Source organism: Mycteria americana, chromosome 5, assembly GCF_035582795.1.
Source record: "Mycteria americana isolate JAX WOST 10 ecotype Jacksonville Zoo and Gardens chromosome 5, USCA_MyAme_1.0, whole genome shotgun sequence".
Taxonomy (NCBI): domain Eukaryota; kingdom Metazoa; phylum Chordata; class Aves; order Ciconiiformes; family Ciconiidae; genus Mycteria; species Mycteria americana.
Genome location: NC_134369.1, coordinates 61763597 through 61780234, shown reverse-complemented (window position 1 = coordinate 61780234; position 16638 = coordinate 61763597). Strand labels below are relative to the sequence as shown.

The 16638-nt window shown below is 41.5% G+C and overlaps 1 protein-coding gene across 4 annotated transcripts; it reads right to left on the bottom strand.

Annotated features, from left to right (window-relative positions):
* Positions 1-3019: 3019 nt before the first annotated feature.
* On the bottom strand, positions 3020-16556 carry ZNF839 (zinc finger protein 839). 4 transcript variants are annotated; one of them, XM_075503608.1, is made up of 8 exons: positions 15265-16358; positions 13413-14339; positions 11043-11294; positions 10180-10272; positions 9672-9824; positions 7841-7981; positions 6683-6821; positions 3023-4881 (listed from the first exon to the last, which is right to left on the bottom strand). In XM_075503608.1, the coding sequence occupies exons 1-8, from the start codon at positions 16000-16002 to the stop codon at positions 3896-3898; spliced, it is 3429 nt and encodes a 1142-aa protein (XP_075359723.1). In that variant the 5' UTR covers positions 16003-16358; the 3' UTR covers positions 3023-3895. The 4 variants fall into 4 exon arrangements, with proteins under 4 accessions (XP_075359724.1, XP_075359723.1, XP_075359722.1 ...); XM_075503607.1 differs by having other exon boundaries at positions 13413-14342; positions 15265-16357; XM_075503610.1 differs by lacking the exon at positions 15265-16358 and adding an exon at positions 16443-16556 and having other exon boundaries at positions 3025-4881.
* Positions 16557-16638: the final 82 nt, after the last annotated feature.

Here is a 16638-nt window from a genome sequence, read left to right as displayed (position 1 = left end):
GTAAGTTGAATTTTTGTAAAACTTATTAAAAATATTTTTCTCTATTTATTATTTTGTCTCAGCTGATACTCCTTTTTCTTCATGGGACAATCTGGTTTTGGTTGCTTTATCCATTTTATGTGCAATAGAGAGGCTACAGGTAGGAGGCCAAGTCCCCTATAATCAGAAAGAGGTAAGCACTACTTGATGGCCTGGAAGGATTCAATGCATATAGACACCTACAGCAAAGAAGTTAACTACTTTCCAAGTCTTAACAGTCTAGAATACCTACATTGTCCCTTTCACCATAGAAATTCAGCACTTCTTGATCTTTCATGGGTTTTTTTTTTTTCCTTAACAGGGCTAGTGCTATTGTACTTGCTTTATAAATGGGGAAAAGGAAAGGAAAGCGCAAAAGGCAGGATCCAGAAGTGGATCCAGAAAGATCCACATAGTTTGGTATGTGGTTCTGAAATGCTGTTGCAGACACTAGTGTAAATTCTGGTTTGGTTTTCATTATAGCGTGGTTAGGTACATCACCCTTGAAGAGTGATCCAAGCCTGAACTAGGCACACTGGGAAGGTTGTGTACAACTCACCATTCCACAGTCATTATGTGAAAAGGTCTTGTCTCCTTTAATTCCTTGTAACTTTTTTCTTTTAGAGATGTTTCATGAAAGCATCTGTTGAATGAAAACAAGACCTGCTTCGGTCATGTCCTTATCCTGTATTGTTTGCTTCCTGTCATAGGGCTCAGTGAGTTTTTCCTTGGATTACTGTTTCTGATGTCACACGGTTTTGGTTTAAAGGTGTGCCCCCTCTGTATTTTTGGTTAGCAGTTTACATGACAAGAATCGGTGGCTCAGATTCTTGCTTTTCTTTTTCATGCTGCTTTCTTGGAAAAGAGAGTAGAGAGAGTGTTCAGGAGAAACAGTTAATGCAAAAGCTAAATGCTGAAGTGGAATTCAATACCCTTAATTTGCTTTCACTCCTAAAGACATAATAATTACTGTAGCATACTGTTACAGCAAACCTGGGTAGCATGAAGAAGCTGCTACACTTACCCAGCCCTTAATAACTGTTAGCTGCTGTGGCAAATTATCACTTTTCAGAAAAGTGTATTACAATGTGGAAACCATGCACCTGTGTCATCAAATTTTTAGTTAAATCCCTAATGTGTAGTGAATTTAGGCCTTCTGCTTACTTCATTATGATTAATAGTCTAAATTCCTCCCACTTACTGATTGCCTGTATGACCTGCTCCTATATAAACTGTTGATTTAGACCTCCTATTTCACACAATTATGCCGTGTTTCCAAGTGCTTTTGATTCATTGTTGTGCCCTGACAGATGTTTACCCTTGATTTTCCTTGAAACAACTCTTTGAACTAAAAGACAGTAACATGAAATGCCCACTGCTATGAAATGACCATAAGGCTGTGGTTTGACACTAGGAAAATCTAATTAGAACAGCGAGAGATTCTGGAACAGATTTCCGATAGGAAAAGTAGGCTCACTTACTTAACTAGTTCCAAGCTGAAACCCCATAAGCTGGTAAGGGAAATACATGAGTTTCCTGCAATAATGGAACAGACAGACATGAATTGGAAGAGTTTTCTCAACATGTTGCTGTGTTCAACAACAAGGTTGTTTCTGACAGCTTAATAGCGTTCTATTCTTACCCCACACTTCTAGCATCTAAAAAGAAATTCTGCTGTAGCTCAAGAATACAATCAGTTATGAATAGCTTTGCTGGGTTTTATTATTTTTCTGTGCAAGCTTTCCACCTAGTTTAACAGCCACCTTAATTTATAGTGAGTAGGGCCAGACCCTTGTCACTATGGAAACACCTTCATGCTTGAAAAATATTTTCCAAGGAGAAAAGGCTGGTTCACTTATAGAGTTGTTCTTTCAAGATGAGAGTAGGTGTATTGTATTTCCCAGCATGTGCAAATCAATAGGGAAGGCAGAATTGAAGCAGACTTTCATTTTCTGCACGGGTGGAAATTGTGGTTTGTTCTTGTTTCTTAGAGGAAATAAGCTCTTCAGGAAGCAGTCTTCATATTCCCAGACCCCCTTGCTCATTGACTGCTATCGGACGTAGGAAGATTACTGCAAAATCATTGCAGAGATGTTTTGCCATTATAGCTCTAAGCAGTTGTTACTTTTTAAGCCCTCAGATGTAGTTATTAGACAGTCAGTACAAAAGAGTGTAATAAAGAATTGCTCACTGCAATCAAAGACTTTGAAAGACCAGCAGAACCTTGCTTTGTATGGTATCTTTATTAATAAGGTAGGCCTGTATCCTCTGACCATTACCACCTCCTACAAAAAGAGGGCAAAAAACCCAAAACAAAAACTACACCATAAACCCAACCACCAGACTGGAGCTCACTAACATGATGACATCTTTCACATCGACACATAAAATGCAGTGTTTTTGGCTAATCAATCTTCTACTTAAGCAACCAGGAAAAAAACCCCCAAAAAACAGGAAAAACCAACCAACCCCAAAACCAACTATGTTAAAGGGACAGAGTAGAGCAGATTGTTTCATCTCTAAATTGTCCTCTCTCTTGTTCAGATTCAATTTTAGTGTAAGTTTTCCCTCAGTATCAAGACCATGAAAAAAAATCAATGTTCATACTTAAAAACAGTTCTGCTGCACATTACAGGTCCTTTTAGCTGATGTGTCTGGTTATTTCAGTAGCCTCATGTATTTAGCAATGAGGCAACACACACGTTTTAAAGGTATGTCACCAGTTTTCAGTAATGTCTGCAATAGCTCGTGAACAAAATAAAGATAGTGGTCATTTAAGGCTGTTCTTTTTCACCTGCTAAGCTTCTTGAAAGACAAGATAGTACCTTGGACAAGAAGCTGCTAGAAGGTCTCCACAAAAATATTACCATTCAAGCAACATACTTAAAGTATGACAAAAATACAAGATAGCAGTAGATAGGTAATTTGGTCAGTTTTCTGTGTGCATAGAGAAACAGGGATTATAGTCAAGGATATCTTTTTATTATGATTAAATAGTGCAGGGCAGTGTGGAGTTACTAGGAAGGTCAAAGCTTAGAACTGATAAAGGATGCATCATCTGAAAGAAAAAAGTACAAGTCTAACAAAAATAGACCATCATGGACTAAAGTAAAAAAAGAATTTGGTATCTCATTAAGGAGCAGCAGATCACTACTAACGCACCTTCCCATTTCTGGCTAAGTAACAGTAAGTTTTAAAGGTGTGGCTGAACATTAGACAAGCATACTTAAATACATTTCCAACAGTTCAGTACATCTCAGATCTTGTTTGAGGCTATTTTTGTCTCTAACTCAGTGGATGCTTATTTAAGTAAGGATCAGCTAGGCTGTCACATTGTTCCCGGAATGCACAAGTGTGGATTATATTTAAAACTGCCCATTTTTCCAGGCAGATTTATGTGCATCAAGTCTAGATGCTAATGAACATTCAAGCTAGCTTTAAGCAAGTGCGATAACAAAGTGTTTTGTAATCTCAATGGCACAGAAAATGCACATTTTTAATATAGATTTTATTTTACCCATATACAGCTTGCCAGTACACAGCACATCACTGCTGAACAGCAGTACAACTTACTGCATTTTTAGATGGCTAGAGAGAAAAAGAATTACGTAACAAAAGGGAATAGTGCAACAGTTTTAGGGTTGACAGATTTCCACTTTCCACCCACCCCCAACATATAAAGCAAGTAGAACGATGTTAATTCTAGAATTTTTGGTTGCAATGCTGCTAGATTTATATAAACATAAGTTATAAAAAGTACAGGGCATAGAAACAGTTTACAAATAAGTTAAATTTCAATTATTTCATTATTCACATTAGAAAAATATACATTTTATAGAGTCAGTCTTTTCCAGAAGAAAGCATACAGTTTTCTAATTTATGGCTCCAATTCACTTTGCGAGAGCAAAATATCTTCACTTTGGCCATCTGCTTCCATTGCCAGTAGTGCTTCCACGGTTTCCAAAGGTATCCCCTCAGGTGTGCGAATGTGCATTGTAGTACCATTGGAATCGGTTACAATAACAATACCTTCTGCCTGAGACAAAACAGCAGTATCTGGATGGGACAGGATAAGCCCATCTGAAGTCTGAATAAAAATCTGTTCATGTCCCTGAGACAAAAAATCATGGCTCTCATCAGTAATCTCAAAGGCTACAGTTTCATCTACAGTAACTGTATTCTCCAGCTCATGTTGTTCCTCTGTCCCACAGGAAAATTCATTCATGTTTTTGAAAGAGTTTTCATGGTTCACATGAGCAGACAGGGAGGCTTCCTGGACAGGGTTCTGGTGCAACTCAGTCTGAGCACTGTGTGGGTAGTTTATTGGCACAATGTTTGTTGAAAAAACTTTTTCAAGTTCCTGCATCTCAACAGTTATATCAGCATTATGAAGTTGTTCAGAATGTTCTTTAATTGCAAAATGGTTTTCTTGCAGTTTCTGATATTTTTGATTGTGACCACTTTCTTCACTTGTTGATAAGTCAGTGCTCCGACTGCCCATTGCATTCTCAGACACAGAGTTGCAGAGGTGAGGAGCTGACAGTGCACCTGCTGTATTCTCACTCACAAAGTGCGCTTGAACTAATTCAGGTGAGCCGTCTGCTTCAACAGGCAATACAACTTCAGTATGTAGCAGAGATGCATCACCTGCCATATCTGGTCCCTGTACGTTCACAGGTTGGGAATACTCTATCCTCATTTTCACAGTCTGGGAGAAGGTACCTGAATTTTCAGCATCAATTCTAACTCCTGAATCAGCAAGTGAATTATGTTCCTCTGCTGTCGGTAATGTACTTCCAGTTGTGCAGCAAGTGATATGCCTATCTTCTGAAAGCAGGATTTCTCCATTTAATGGATTAAAACCTGAAAAGGTGAAAGAAATACCATTTTGTTGGGCAATCTAATATTGCGCGTCCAAAAAATTTTTTCAGCAACAATTTTGGAGGAAAAGCTAGACTACTTCCCTGCTTTCTTCCCCCACGTTAGCAAACCTGAAGCACCTTACAAGAGTATCACAACACTTCCCAGTAAGAAAGCCAGTATAAAAATATTTAAGAAATTTTTGGATAGTGAAATATTATTGAATATTTCCATACCAAGGGACCTTACATTAGAAGCAGCTGTCAATTAACTTTTCTGTTAATCCTGAAAACAACCTGGGCTGAAAGTCAAACTCAATTTTTTTCTATCTGGCATACAGCCGGTAACATTAAAAGATAAAGAATATACCAGGCACAAAGTTGTCAGCTGCTCATCCCCATTACCATTAGTAAATTGGCAGAAGCATTTAAACTTGGTAAAATTTCTGTTGATAATCAAGCTCATCCTGGACTCAGGCAGGTCATCAAGTTACTATGTATCTAATTAGCTGTGCTAACAGCCCCAGAAGCACTTTCTTCCTGTGACAAAAAAGGTAAAAAACAGGAGCAATTTAGTGTGTTTTACCAGTTATTTGACCTGGACCAAGAGCCAGGTCACAAACCCAGTGGGTAGTTGAACAATAACTACTAAGCTGCAGTAGCATGAGCTGTCAGTTTTTATTATTTAAGATCAAAAGGAACAAGTAGGTTGTTTGGGGTTTTTTTTGTTATGAAAGATATCAATGCACAACAAAGGAGGCCTAACACTGCAGAAGCAACCACTTTTAACTTTTTGTACTGTAGACTAGCAAAAGCCCTACTAGCAGGTGTAAGTGAAACAAAATTTAAAAAACTCATAGCCCAGAAGAAAACCATAATACAACAAGAAATAAGCATGGTCATGCAGAGAGCCTTTCAGAGAAAGAAAAATAAACTAAGGGGGAAAACAAAAACACAACCATTGACAGAAAGAAGTGCAAAGGGCAAAAGCAAAGTTGCTTTCAGCAACACCAAAAAAAGATATTTACAAAGCAAGAGGACGGTACTGATATACACATCTTACTAGAGATGGGTAAAGGCTGCAATCTTTCACAACAGTGATCATAACACCTCTGAATTACTGCAACACTTTCTCATAAAAGACCAGTGGAGTTTTGGGAGATTACAGGTGGGGACCCACCTCACTTTCCTTTCTAATCCACTGTTACCCTGCCAGTCTGAGGGGCAGGGAGAATAAAGACAAAGAAGGGATAAAAAGAAAGTCAACCACCCAAAGACTGTGGTGCAAAATGGTGCCTCGATTCCAGTCTTCAGGTCCCACATCTCCCCTGGGGTACAGGACAGCCTGCACCAGCTCTCCCCCTCCCCCAGGACCCACAGAGCTCTGATGAGTCTGCTATTGCAGCCTGCTGGGGCAAAGAGGAAGGACACGCACACTGCTTCCTCTTCCTCTGCTCTCCCACTGCTGATGCAAAGGTCGTGCACCATCTCCACTATAAGGGATAGGGCGGACAGGAAGCATTCAGGAAGCACACAGCAGAGGACAGTACTATTCTCATAGTAGTGCAATAGTATCAAAAACTGGATTATCATGCACTCAGAATTGAGCTACTGCTGTGGTCTGCATCATCCATAACTTCCCCACCCACCATGAGGCCTTTCCAGTTAAACAGCTGCTTTTGAAGGACCTGGGAAGGAAGAAGAAACGGAACCACAAAGACAAAAACTACAGTAGCTTGAAGAACAAAGAGATTTGTTCAGCTCCTCCATGAAAAGAACAGAATTGGAAAATCTGAAGAGGTTACCATCTTTTTCAAACAGTGTACACAAATTCCCACTCTTTTCTTTCACTTCATCTTGACTGGCATAAGCATTATTCACATTCTCCATTATGTCTTCTAACTTGGTCCTTTTGGCTGATGGCAACAGTTCCTCCCCTGAGCTCTGTCAATACAAGAGATAATTAACTGGCTGCCACTGTAACAGCTGACAATATTGGAAAAGATCACAAACTAACTGTGGGCACTTCATGGCAGTGAATTGATACGCTTCTTGAAAACAGGATTTTACACTAAAGGTCTTCCTAAGAGGTAAGGATTTAAACACAGCACTCACACTTCGCCAAAAGGCCACTGATTACTTTTGATATTCGGTTGAAACAATCTGCCTTTGCTTCAACATCAAAGCTTCTCTCTGAGCCGTTGTGATTAGCCTATGGCATGAAACCTGCTATAAGCTCTCTCTCCAACTTCAGTAAAGGGCTATGAACAGCCTGCCCAGCATTGTTTGGTTAATGAAGAAAGACTGACCAGCTCTTTAAATTTAACCACAGGCAGAAAATGGAAAAGCACGAGTCTTATTTATCCACCACCAGAAACAACTCTGGATTAAATAAAAAGTAGAACAGTTAAGGGGACAGAGCACAGAGATGTGACTTCAAGAAGAGGAAACACAGCTCCCTGCTACAGCTGTAAACAGACTAAATCTGGTCAACTGACCTGCTGAAAAGAAAGGAACTGTTTTCACACACCTCTACCTACCGCCAATTAGCAGAGCAACCACTTCTCCAATGTCTGAGCCTGCTGTAGGTTAGCCCATTTACGCCAACACAAGTTATTAGAATCTGGGGATCCTTCTCACTGGGGGGCCCCCATTTACTAGTGCCTCAACAAAATTCTTTCTTCCCTCTATCATGACATTACCTGTAAGCCTTTGAGATTCTGTCCTGAATGCTACCAAGTGTCTTCCCAAAGTCCATCTTTAGTGTGCTAATTCACATGCTCTGCTATGATACCACAGTAGAGTACTTCTTTAAGTATTTCCAAACTCCAAACACCATGAAAGCCTTACTTTAACATGAGTCAGATAATACTAGTATGATTTTGTAAGAAATAATGAATCTGTTTTAACAAGTTTTAATTTGTCTTAGTTTCATTTTTAATTTTCACAAAGGTATTCCATACCTCAGCTAACCGTTTTTGTCCCAGTATCTCCACAGGCACTTGCTCACTAACCATTTTAATTATACATTGTGAACAAGAGTCTACACCTTGCATCTTTCCTTCTCCAGTGAGTATTTCTGTAATTCCTAGTGATTCAGCAACCTTTAAAAACAGTTATAGGAAAAAAAGTAAAAGTTAGCTTCTCCAGTCTGAACACATAAATGCTGAAATACTGATTTGTTTTCTTAAAACTGAACTAGAACTGGACGGGGTCTAGTCTAACAATCAATCATCACAGCTCAATGAAGTATTTAGACTCCCGTGTTTTCTACTAGCCTCCATATTAATAGAACACGACCTTCATGTGAAGGTGAATATTAACAGGTAAACTCAAAAGAATTAGGAGTACAATGATTATATATAGAATCCAGAGACAGTTACTAAGTGCAGAGTTTAATAAAGAACACTGTCGAGGCTCTCCGTTATTTAAAAAAAACATTTAAGTCTTCCTGTTTAAGAGTATCTCTTAGTAGTTAAGGATTCCCCCCCCCCCATTCCATTCCTGTGCTTCACCCTCATGTAGGTGTGCTACTATACAACTCCAGGCTGGGTTGGTTTTTTTGGTTGGTTGGGTTGGGTTTTTTTTTTTTGTTTGCTTGGGTTTTGTTTTGGTTTTTTAAAGAGCATAATTCTATATTAAGAAGGCACATTAACACTGAAGAGAAGCAAGAAAGAGGTTCCATTTTGGGACTGCCAGTATAAACAGCATCCCTTTACTTGGTGCAACTTCATTTCTCCAAAGGGAAACATCAGTGTTAATTACAAAATAGCCAGATGAGCATGCAGTAATTCTAGAAAGTTTTTTAGTACGTACAGTGAATGTCATGATTTATTCTGAAAAATAAATATTAACCGCTGCTAACAGTCCATATAGGACTTCATTTTTTAAACCAGGATTATTCTAAGAACCAAAATCTTATCTCCACCATCCCTACTCTGAGTTTTCCAGTATGCTCCCCTCTCATAGTTGCAAGTTCAGTGCTGATGTACCTTAATGAGCATATCGTTTGGAAATTTTGTTGGAGGTAGTATACAAAATAGTGTTTTCACTACTGGAAACAGAGAAGGGAAAACCAAAAATATCTTATGTACAAAGAGCTGTTTTATTCTGAGCAAGGGGAACATAGATTGATAAGGATCCATAAGGATAAACAGATCCACATTAAAAAAAAAACACAACCAAAAAAACCCCCAAAAAACAACCACCAGAAAACCAAACCTACATTGTCTTTCTAGATACAGCTGCATAAAAAATGAAGCTGAAGAGTCACTGAAATAAGTTTGCAGTTTTATTACACTACCTTTCATATTTGTTAGTACAACTGTATACTGCATAGGTGCATTCAGTTTGTCCTCATTTTGCAATGAAATCACTCTTTCCTTTAAATCAAGGCCAGTCATTTTAAATATAGACCCCTCCTTCCTAATCAAACATCAAGATGTACTGTTATTAGCAGTTAATACTAAATAAGCCTTGCAGTAACATGCAGCTTCATACTACCCTAGGTATGCAAGGCAGATATCAGTGCTGCTAGAATTTTTTTTTATATATTTCTATTTCTATCTACTGACGTAAACTAGAATTGTAGTTTTATTATGGATTTCTTTTTCTCTTCAGTTAGTTGTTGGACTTTTTACAATAATGTCTATTTTTGCTCATCAAAAACCATGTTTTCTTCAAAGAACTTTACCAGGATGACAAAGCTTATCAGAGAAAAATAAAAACACAAAGCATCTAAAATAAATAAAACAAAACAAAAAAAATCACAGTTCCAATAGAGTGCTTTATTACCTTAGCATCTTTTATTTCAACAGGCTGCTGGCAACTCAGCAAATCAGAATTACTGAGGTGATCATAAGCCATTTTCTTTACCATATTATGCAAGTCTTCAAATTCCCTATACACATCTGGGAAGTAAGCTTTGGCTGGATGCCCTTTTTCAACCTAGAAATAAGAGGGGGAAAAAAGGGTTTGTTTCTCCCTCCCTATATTTTAAAATAGAGACCAAGTTAAAATCTGTCAGTTTGTTTTGTTCAACATTTTAAAATAGAAACATTCAAGTCAAAAGACTATGAAATATTAAAAAAGGCCACTGAACCAGGCAGCAAAAAGCAAGACTTTCAATCAAGAGACCTACCAGAGTTTTGCCTGTGTAAGACTGAAGCGACGTGTAGAACATCTACATTCTGCACAATTCTAACTTAGGAAATTCAGATACATCTCTTAAGGAATCTTTTTATGTATACTAATGGAAGTCTCCCTAAAATAATGTAACATTTTTACATAAAAAAAACCTCACCTTCATCAACAGAAATTCATATACCGTAACAAGCTTTGTAAGACGTGGGAGAGCCAGCTCCATTAAGTCTTCATTATCACATTGTTGTATTAGCTGTCAAAAGCCAGAATGAGTTTATTAGAGCAAAGTAGCCTACAGATGTTATGCATCCCACATTCAGAACATAAAATACCACTACTTTTTTGAAAGATACACTATATGTTTAAGCAGCTTTGAGAACAGATGTAAACATAACGCCAAAAGAGGAGATAAATTAGAAAACCTCAAAACAGTTACTACCCATATGCAGACAAAACTCAGTCCCACAAATGTTGCCAACTCATAGAAAGAAGAGCAACATCAGTAGATTTAGTAGCCATAAAGGATCTGCCACAACACACAGGAAACAAACAAAAAATTGCGTTAGTTGCATGGATTTTAATCCACATTCTATCCTCCCCCAAGAGCTTCTTTGTGGGTTTTTTTTTTTTCTTTTTTGATGTTGCCAAACTCAGTTGGGTTTGTTTCTTTTTACTGTGTTGGAGGAGATACATAATAGCAGCTAGCAACTTTCCTTCGCCAGAAAAAGGATAGCGAAAGGATATCTACACAGCAAAAGTCCCTTTCCAGACTGAGTTCCCATTTTCCCCTTGTCCAGTGTTCTGCTAGAAGTATTTTTTCCTTAAAGACAACTTAATGTTTTCTTCTTAGGAGACATCTTAGGCTTTCATCTTGTCAGTACACAAGGATGTAAAAAAAAAAAAAAAAAAAAAAAAAAAAATCAGTCTTTTTGAAAATGATTCCTTGAAAATAAGTGATTAAAAAAAAAAAAAAAGAGGGTGGGGGGAAGATACTTGTGAAGTAATTGCAGAAGAGAACCATACCTCTTTTAACCTAGCTTTTCTTCTGAATACATTGTGTTCTGCTGACACACTACTAAGTGACTTTGAAGGGGACTGACCAGGTCTGCTAAGCCTTCCAGAACACCTAGATCTTCCACCCATCCTTGGTCGACCGCGTCTCTTTGGTCGTCTGGGTCTTCCAGGTCCTTTTGGTGTTATGGGTCCCCGATGTCCTGAACTGGTTTCATTTTGTTGTTCTGCCAACAAGTGTCTGCTTTCTGCAGACTTACAAGTCTTAATTAAAAGAAAGAGAAAAATATTTATTCACCATTTTAAACAGTGTTTTGAGGAAGACAATTTTATAAGTAAGTTCTTCATCTATGCAAACAATAAATAGCATATTAAATAAATGCAAAGCTGGATACAAGCATAACTGCAAAGACAGTTGTGGAATAAATCCAACACATTAGTAAGACTGCTACTTCTGCAACACATATATGCCATTATTTGCAAAGTTAGCATTTTTGATCTACAAAATGTCATACAAAGCACAGAGATTAAGGGAATATAATTAAAGAGCTGTTTTATGTCAGTTAAATATGTTTAATATTTTTGAAATAAAATATGTCCTCTTCAAATAAAGAGGTTGTAGAAATAAATCTTAACTAGCAGTAAAACACACCCAAAGAAAAATTTGGGTTTCATTGTAACTATGTCAAAGCATGAAGACTTTATATGAAAGACAAAAACTCTGAACAGCCATGAACAGTGACAAGCCCAGTAACTAAAAATCAAAATATATTTCCAGTTTCCACATTTCAAAATCCTTAGTCTTCCCTGAGAAGTAGCTTCTGTTATAAGACCACATGCCAAACTCAAAGTACATTTTCTATCATTAAATTATCATTGTGATTTCAGTGCAAAACTTTTTTACTGATCAAAGCAGTGATTTCTTACTGAACATGCCTTGTCTTCCCTTCCAAGCTAGAATTTCTAAGAATGTCCCAGTACTTTTTAAGAGAGGAGTTTACAATAGTACTGAGGTATATTAGGCTTCTTTTCATCATCAGTACATTTTCATCCCAACGTTCAGTAGCTCCGTACTATTCTAGTGAAAGCTCTAAAAAGGGCAAATTTATGTCAGTTCTATCCAGGGATTAAATTACTAAATTAGTTCTAAATATGACATAAGACTAGGTTGAGCATGGGGATCTTGATTGCTTTCCTGTCTGCATCAATGCACCAATTTTAATAATCCTGCTATTCTTTCTAGAAAGTATTTACCTGGCCAAAAACTATAACAAATCAATGAGTTAAAGTGCAAATGTGTAGAATCTGTATTTGCTCGTTAAAAGTAGCAGGTACAATAGCAATCTAGCAGTCAGTAGTAGTATTATGTACGAGACTGACTGAAATTTTTCTAAATTCTTGTCATCCTGGGTAAAATAAGTGCTGCACAGGGAAGTAACAACTATATAATAATACAGAAAGCAGACTTCAGTATTCTGCAATTCTCTTTTTCCAAAGATGATAGAATAGTGTAGCGGACGGGGGAGGTTTGTTGGCTGCATTGGCATCTTAAGGTGTAAATTCTTACGTTTCTGAGAACAACTTCACATTTACAAATACAAGTAATAAATGGGATACTGCTACATCTAAGAGAGTATTTTTTCCTAGACAGCAGCTGTATCAGCTCTTGCTGCAAGGAGTTAGAGTAATTTTAATATTAAAAGAGAAACTTTACTTTGAAGTGACCAGCTTAAAACCTCACAGAAAAAAATTTGAGCTAAAGTAGCTTCCAAACCAAAGAATCAAGTTTCACCAAAGTGTTTGGCTTGCAGGGGTAGCTAAGCCACACTTTCAAAACCTGCTCTAGGAAAAGCTGCGGTCCACTGTTGGATTCCAAATAAGTGTCATCACAGAAAAATCTCTATTTCAGTAACAGAAATTGATAGAGCAGATGATGTCTTGCTGTCATGCTAAAGGCTGTAACTGAACAACACAGTATTCTCATCTGAATGCAGAGAAGAATGCTATTTACCCAGACAAGGTTTTTTCAAGCCAAAAACTGTATGTCAGAAAACCAGTAACAAAGGAACACTCAGCGAACATTTTATGGGCCTGTGCAAGAACAGTATTCCTGCAACATTGCAAGAGACAATAATTTGATTTTTAAAGCACTTCAGTGGGAAATTTGTTTAATTTAGTATATGGGTGGGTATTTCTGAGCAATACAAGACTTACACATTTTACTAATGACATGCCCTACTGAACTGCCATGCGTCTAAATCCCTACCTTCGGTCTCTTCCCGTTGTCAACAGGAACTCAGACAAATGAGTACACTATGCAGCTACAAAACTGCCATTCTACTTTCTACAGAACTGACAGCTTTTCTAAGTAACACACTTTACCTGTTCTCCAGCCTTCAAATCAACAGTTTCTTCCAGATTGGTAGCTAGTGAATTTTCATTATTTAAAGTGTCAGCAAGTGAATCCAAATGTGCTGGACTCATTGTTTCCTCTCTTATTCCACAGGCGTTGTCCACAAATATACTTCCATTAGGCTTATTTAAAGGTATTTTTTGAGGTGGAGACTCCAGCTGTCCATGGCCTGGGTTAAGTTTATAATGTCTTGCTAATCCTCCTTTTCCTATATAGGATTTTTCACAAGTCTGACATTTAAACATTTTGGGTTTCAGATTATAATTTGAAGAACTGAATAATGCATCCTTTCCCTTCACCTTTCCTTCTTCATCATCTTCTATACTCAGCTCAGAGTAGTCATCAGAATCAGACTGATGACCATCAGCCAAATCCTCCATTTTAATGAATTTATAATCTTTAGCTTTGTATTTGGGGGGGCGGGAAATCCGTCCAGAACGAGTTTTCACTTTCAAGGATTTTTTTAACTTGTCATCTTTTTTTTTTTTTTCAAGGCATGGTATCAGAGTATTTGCTGAACTGGCTGCAACCATGGTAATATTGGGAGACCTTGTAGCCGATGCTGTGGCACATGTAGCTTTCTGTCCGTTTAGCATCTTAGATGTGGGAATCTTGTTCACAGACACTGATCCATGAGGTGGTAAAGGTCTCTGCATAAGCAACTGAATTGGAGGCTCGGAAGAACTATGCAGGAATAGCTGCTGCTGCTCAGTTCCTGTAACAGGCTGTATCCTAATTATCTGGGGATTAATAATGCCAAGTCCTGGTATGCTAGAATTTCTACCAACTGACTGACTCAGCGTTATAGTTTTGGACTGGATTGGTGCCAATGGTGGCATTGGCCTTTCAGTTTCCTTCATCTGTCCTGGCTGAACTTGGACACAAATGGCTTCCAGCTGCTTTTGTGGAAAAAAGGAAGAGTTGAGGTTACACAAATACAGTATTTATTTATAAAGACAATACTTGTCAAGATAATACACACATACCCTTAAAGCACAGCACAAAGAAACCAATGCACATCATTAGTTTTCCATTTTAATGCATCAAAGCACAGATTTAACATCAAAGCACAGATTCCCTTCCTTCAAGCTAGGGGCTTTCCTGCACGTTTACTGATGTAACTGCTGTTCAACTAAAGCCTGTAAAGTTTGCTCTTAGGCCATGTCACAGCTTTGTTTCCTGTTAGCAGGCCTGTTCTGGAACAGCAGAGTCAATGCCATCACCTAGGCAGATTCATAACCTTCAGCAAACCAAACGCAGGAGAACTACAGTCTGCTAAATGACACAGGCCAAAGACCAGATTCAGGACATGCTGTAGTAAGTGCTCAGTTCAAAAAAAACTTTGTGATGATAAGAGGAGGTATGTGTTACCGTTCATCTCCCTCATAGTCTCTCCTCCTCATCCAAATCTCTGCCTCAGCTTGAACCAATCACTTGACAACCCCTGCACCCCAAAACGTGGGCTGAAAGCCCAGGTACTGTCACCTTCCATAAGAAGGGCACGCATCATCTACCTGTGCATCACCACTTAACCACTACGGAGCAGCTCTTCTAAGCTGTTTTAGCTGCACGTGTAGTCGGACCGAAATACTGACCACAGCAGCCAGTATCTACGTTCAAACGTGGATTTTTCTAAACCACATCGAAAGTTGTGTCTTTCAGCCGCGAGACTCGAGTCTGCACCCAAGGGCAGGTGTGACTGAGGAGGACGGCAAAAACATCAGAACACATTAAACACCCGGAGGCCTGTCCTCGGCGGTGGATTCCATCTCCAAGCGGGCGCCGCAGGCTCCCTCCCGCCCCAGCCCCCGCCTCGGTTACCTTCTGCGGGAGGAGCCGGGCGGCCGCCATGGATTTGCCCTGCTGCAGGGCGACCTGCTGGGCCACGCTCTGCAGCTGCTGGGCGGCGTTGTGCATGATGCTGGCCAGCGGCGGGGCGGCCCCGCAGGCCTGCGGCGGCAGCGGGCCAGCGTCCCGGGGCGGCGGGCAGCCCTCGCCGCGGCAGGGCGGCGGCCCCGGGCAGGGCTCCAGCGGGGCGGCTGCCGACGGCGGCTTCTGCTGCTCCTGGGCCTTGCTCACTTGCTCGATGACCCGCTGGAGCTCCGCGGGGGCCAGCGGCGTGGCGGCGTGCCGAGGCGGCGGGGGCGGCGGCTCCGCCGGGCCCGGCCCCGGGCTCTCGGCGGCGGCCAGCAGCTGCTCCAGCAGCCGCCGCTGCTCCTCGGCGCTCAGCCCCGCGCCCTCCACCAGGCTCCCGTCCGCCTGCAGGTAGAGGACGGTGCCGGCCGCCGCCGCGCCGGCTTCCAGGGCGGCCAAGCTCTGCGCCAGCTCCTCCGTCACCGCCAGCAGCTCCGGGCCCTCCGCGGGGGTCGGGGGGCCGACGGGCCCCACCGCGCCCCCGCCCTCCTCCTCCGCCGCCGACCGGGCGGCCCTGCCCGCCGCCACGCTGAGGGGAGCCCCGCAGGCGGCGGCCGCCCCTCCAGGAGGCTCGTCTTCAGCGGGAGGAGGGGGCGGCGGCGCCTCGGTGCCCCCCTCCCCAGGAGCCGCCATCTTGGCAGGCATCAGCGGGCGGGAGCCGCATCGGCCCCCCCGGGGAGGTCTCGGAGGCGCGGGGCGAAGCGAGGGGCACCGGCGGCACGCGGGCCAATGGCGCCCCCGGCAGCGGCCGCCGCGCCCCTGGGGCGGGGCCGCCCTGCACCGACGGCGGCCTCGCGGGGGCAAAAACCTTGGGAGGGGCGGCGGGCAGGGCGCGGCGCGGGTCGGGCCCGGAGCGCGTGGCCGCGGGTGGGGTTGGAGGTGGGACCCACAAGCGACAGAAACCGGCGGGAAGGAGTCAGCGCGAGCTCCGTGCCCCTCTCGTAAGACAAAGTGCGCGTTCCGCGGCTCGTCACTCGTTCTTACTTGGTGGGGTTGCGCACGCCCGCGGGGAGCAAGACGAACGAGCAGGCGGCAAGTGAGCGTGTGCCACGCGTGAAGCGGAACACGCACGGAGGAAAACGCACCTGAAGGCGTGACCCGAGCACGCTGCAAGCCGGCCGGCGTGGCAGCTGCTTTCGCAGAAATAGGAATCCACACTCTCTGGGGGTCGGCCGAGCTTCCATCAGCCGCAGGAGCACGATGGAGCTCCCGCAGTGCTGCAGCCGCGCTGGGTGAGCGCCCCGACCCTCTCCTTGTGCAGCGGTAACACGCGTGTCTCAG

Coding starts and splice junctions, on each gene's coding strand:
- ZNF839 (XM_075503607.1), bottom strand. CDS start 16,002: ATGCCTGCCAAGATGGCGGCTCCTGGGGAGGGGGGCACCGAGGCGCCG. Junction 11,295..13,412: donor ATTTGAAGGCTGGAGAACAG/GTAAAGTGTGTT, acceptor CTTTTAATTAAG/ACTTGTAAGTCTGCAGAAAG. Junction 7,982..9,671: donor TTGAAATAAAAGATGCTAAG/GTAATAAAGCAC, acceptor CTGTTTTTAAAG/GTTGCTGAATCACTAGGAAT.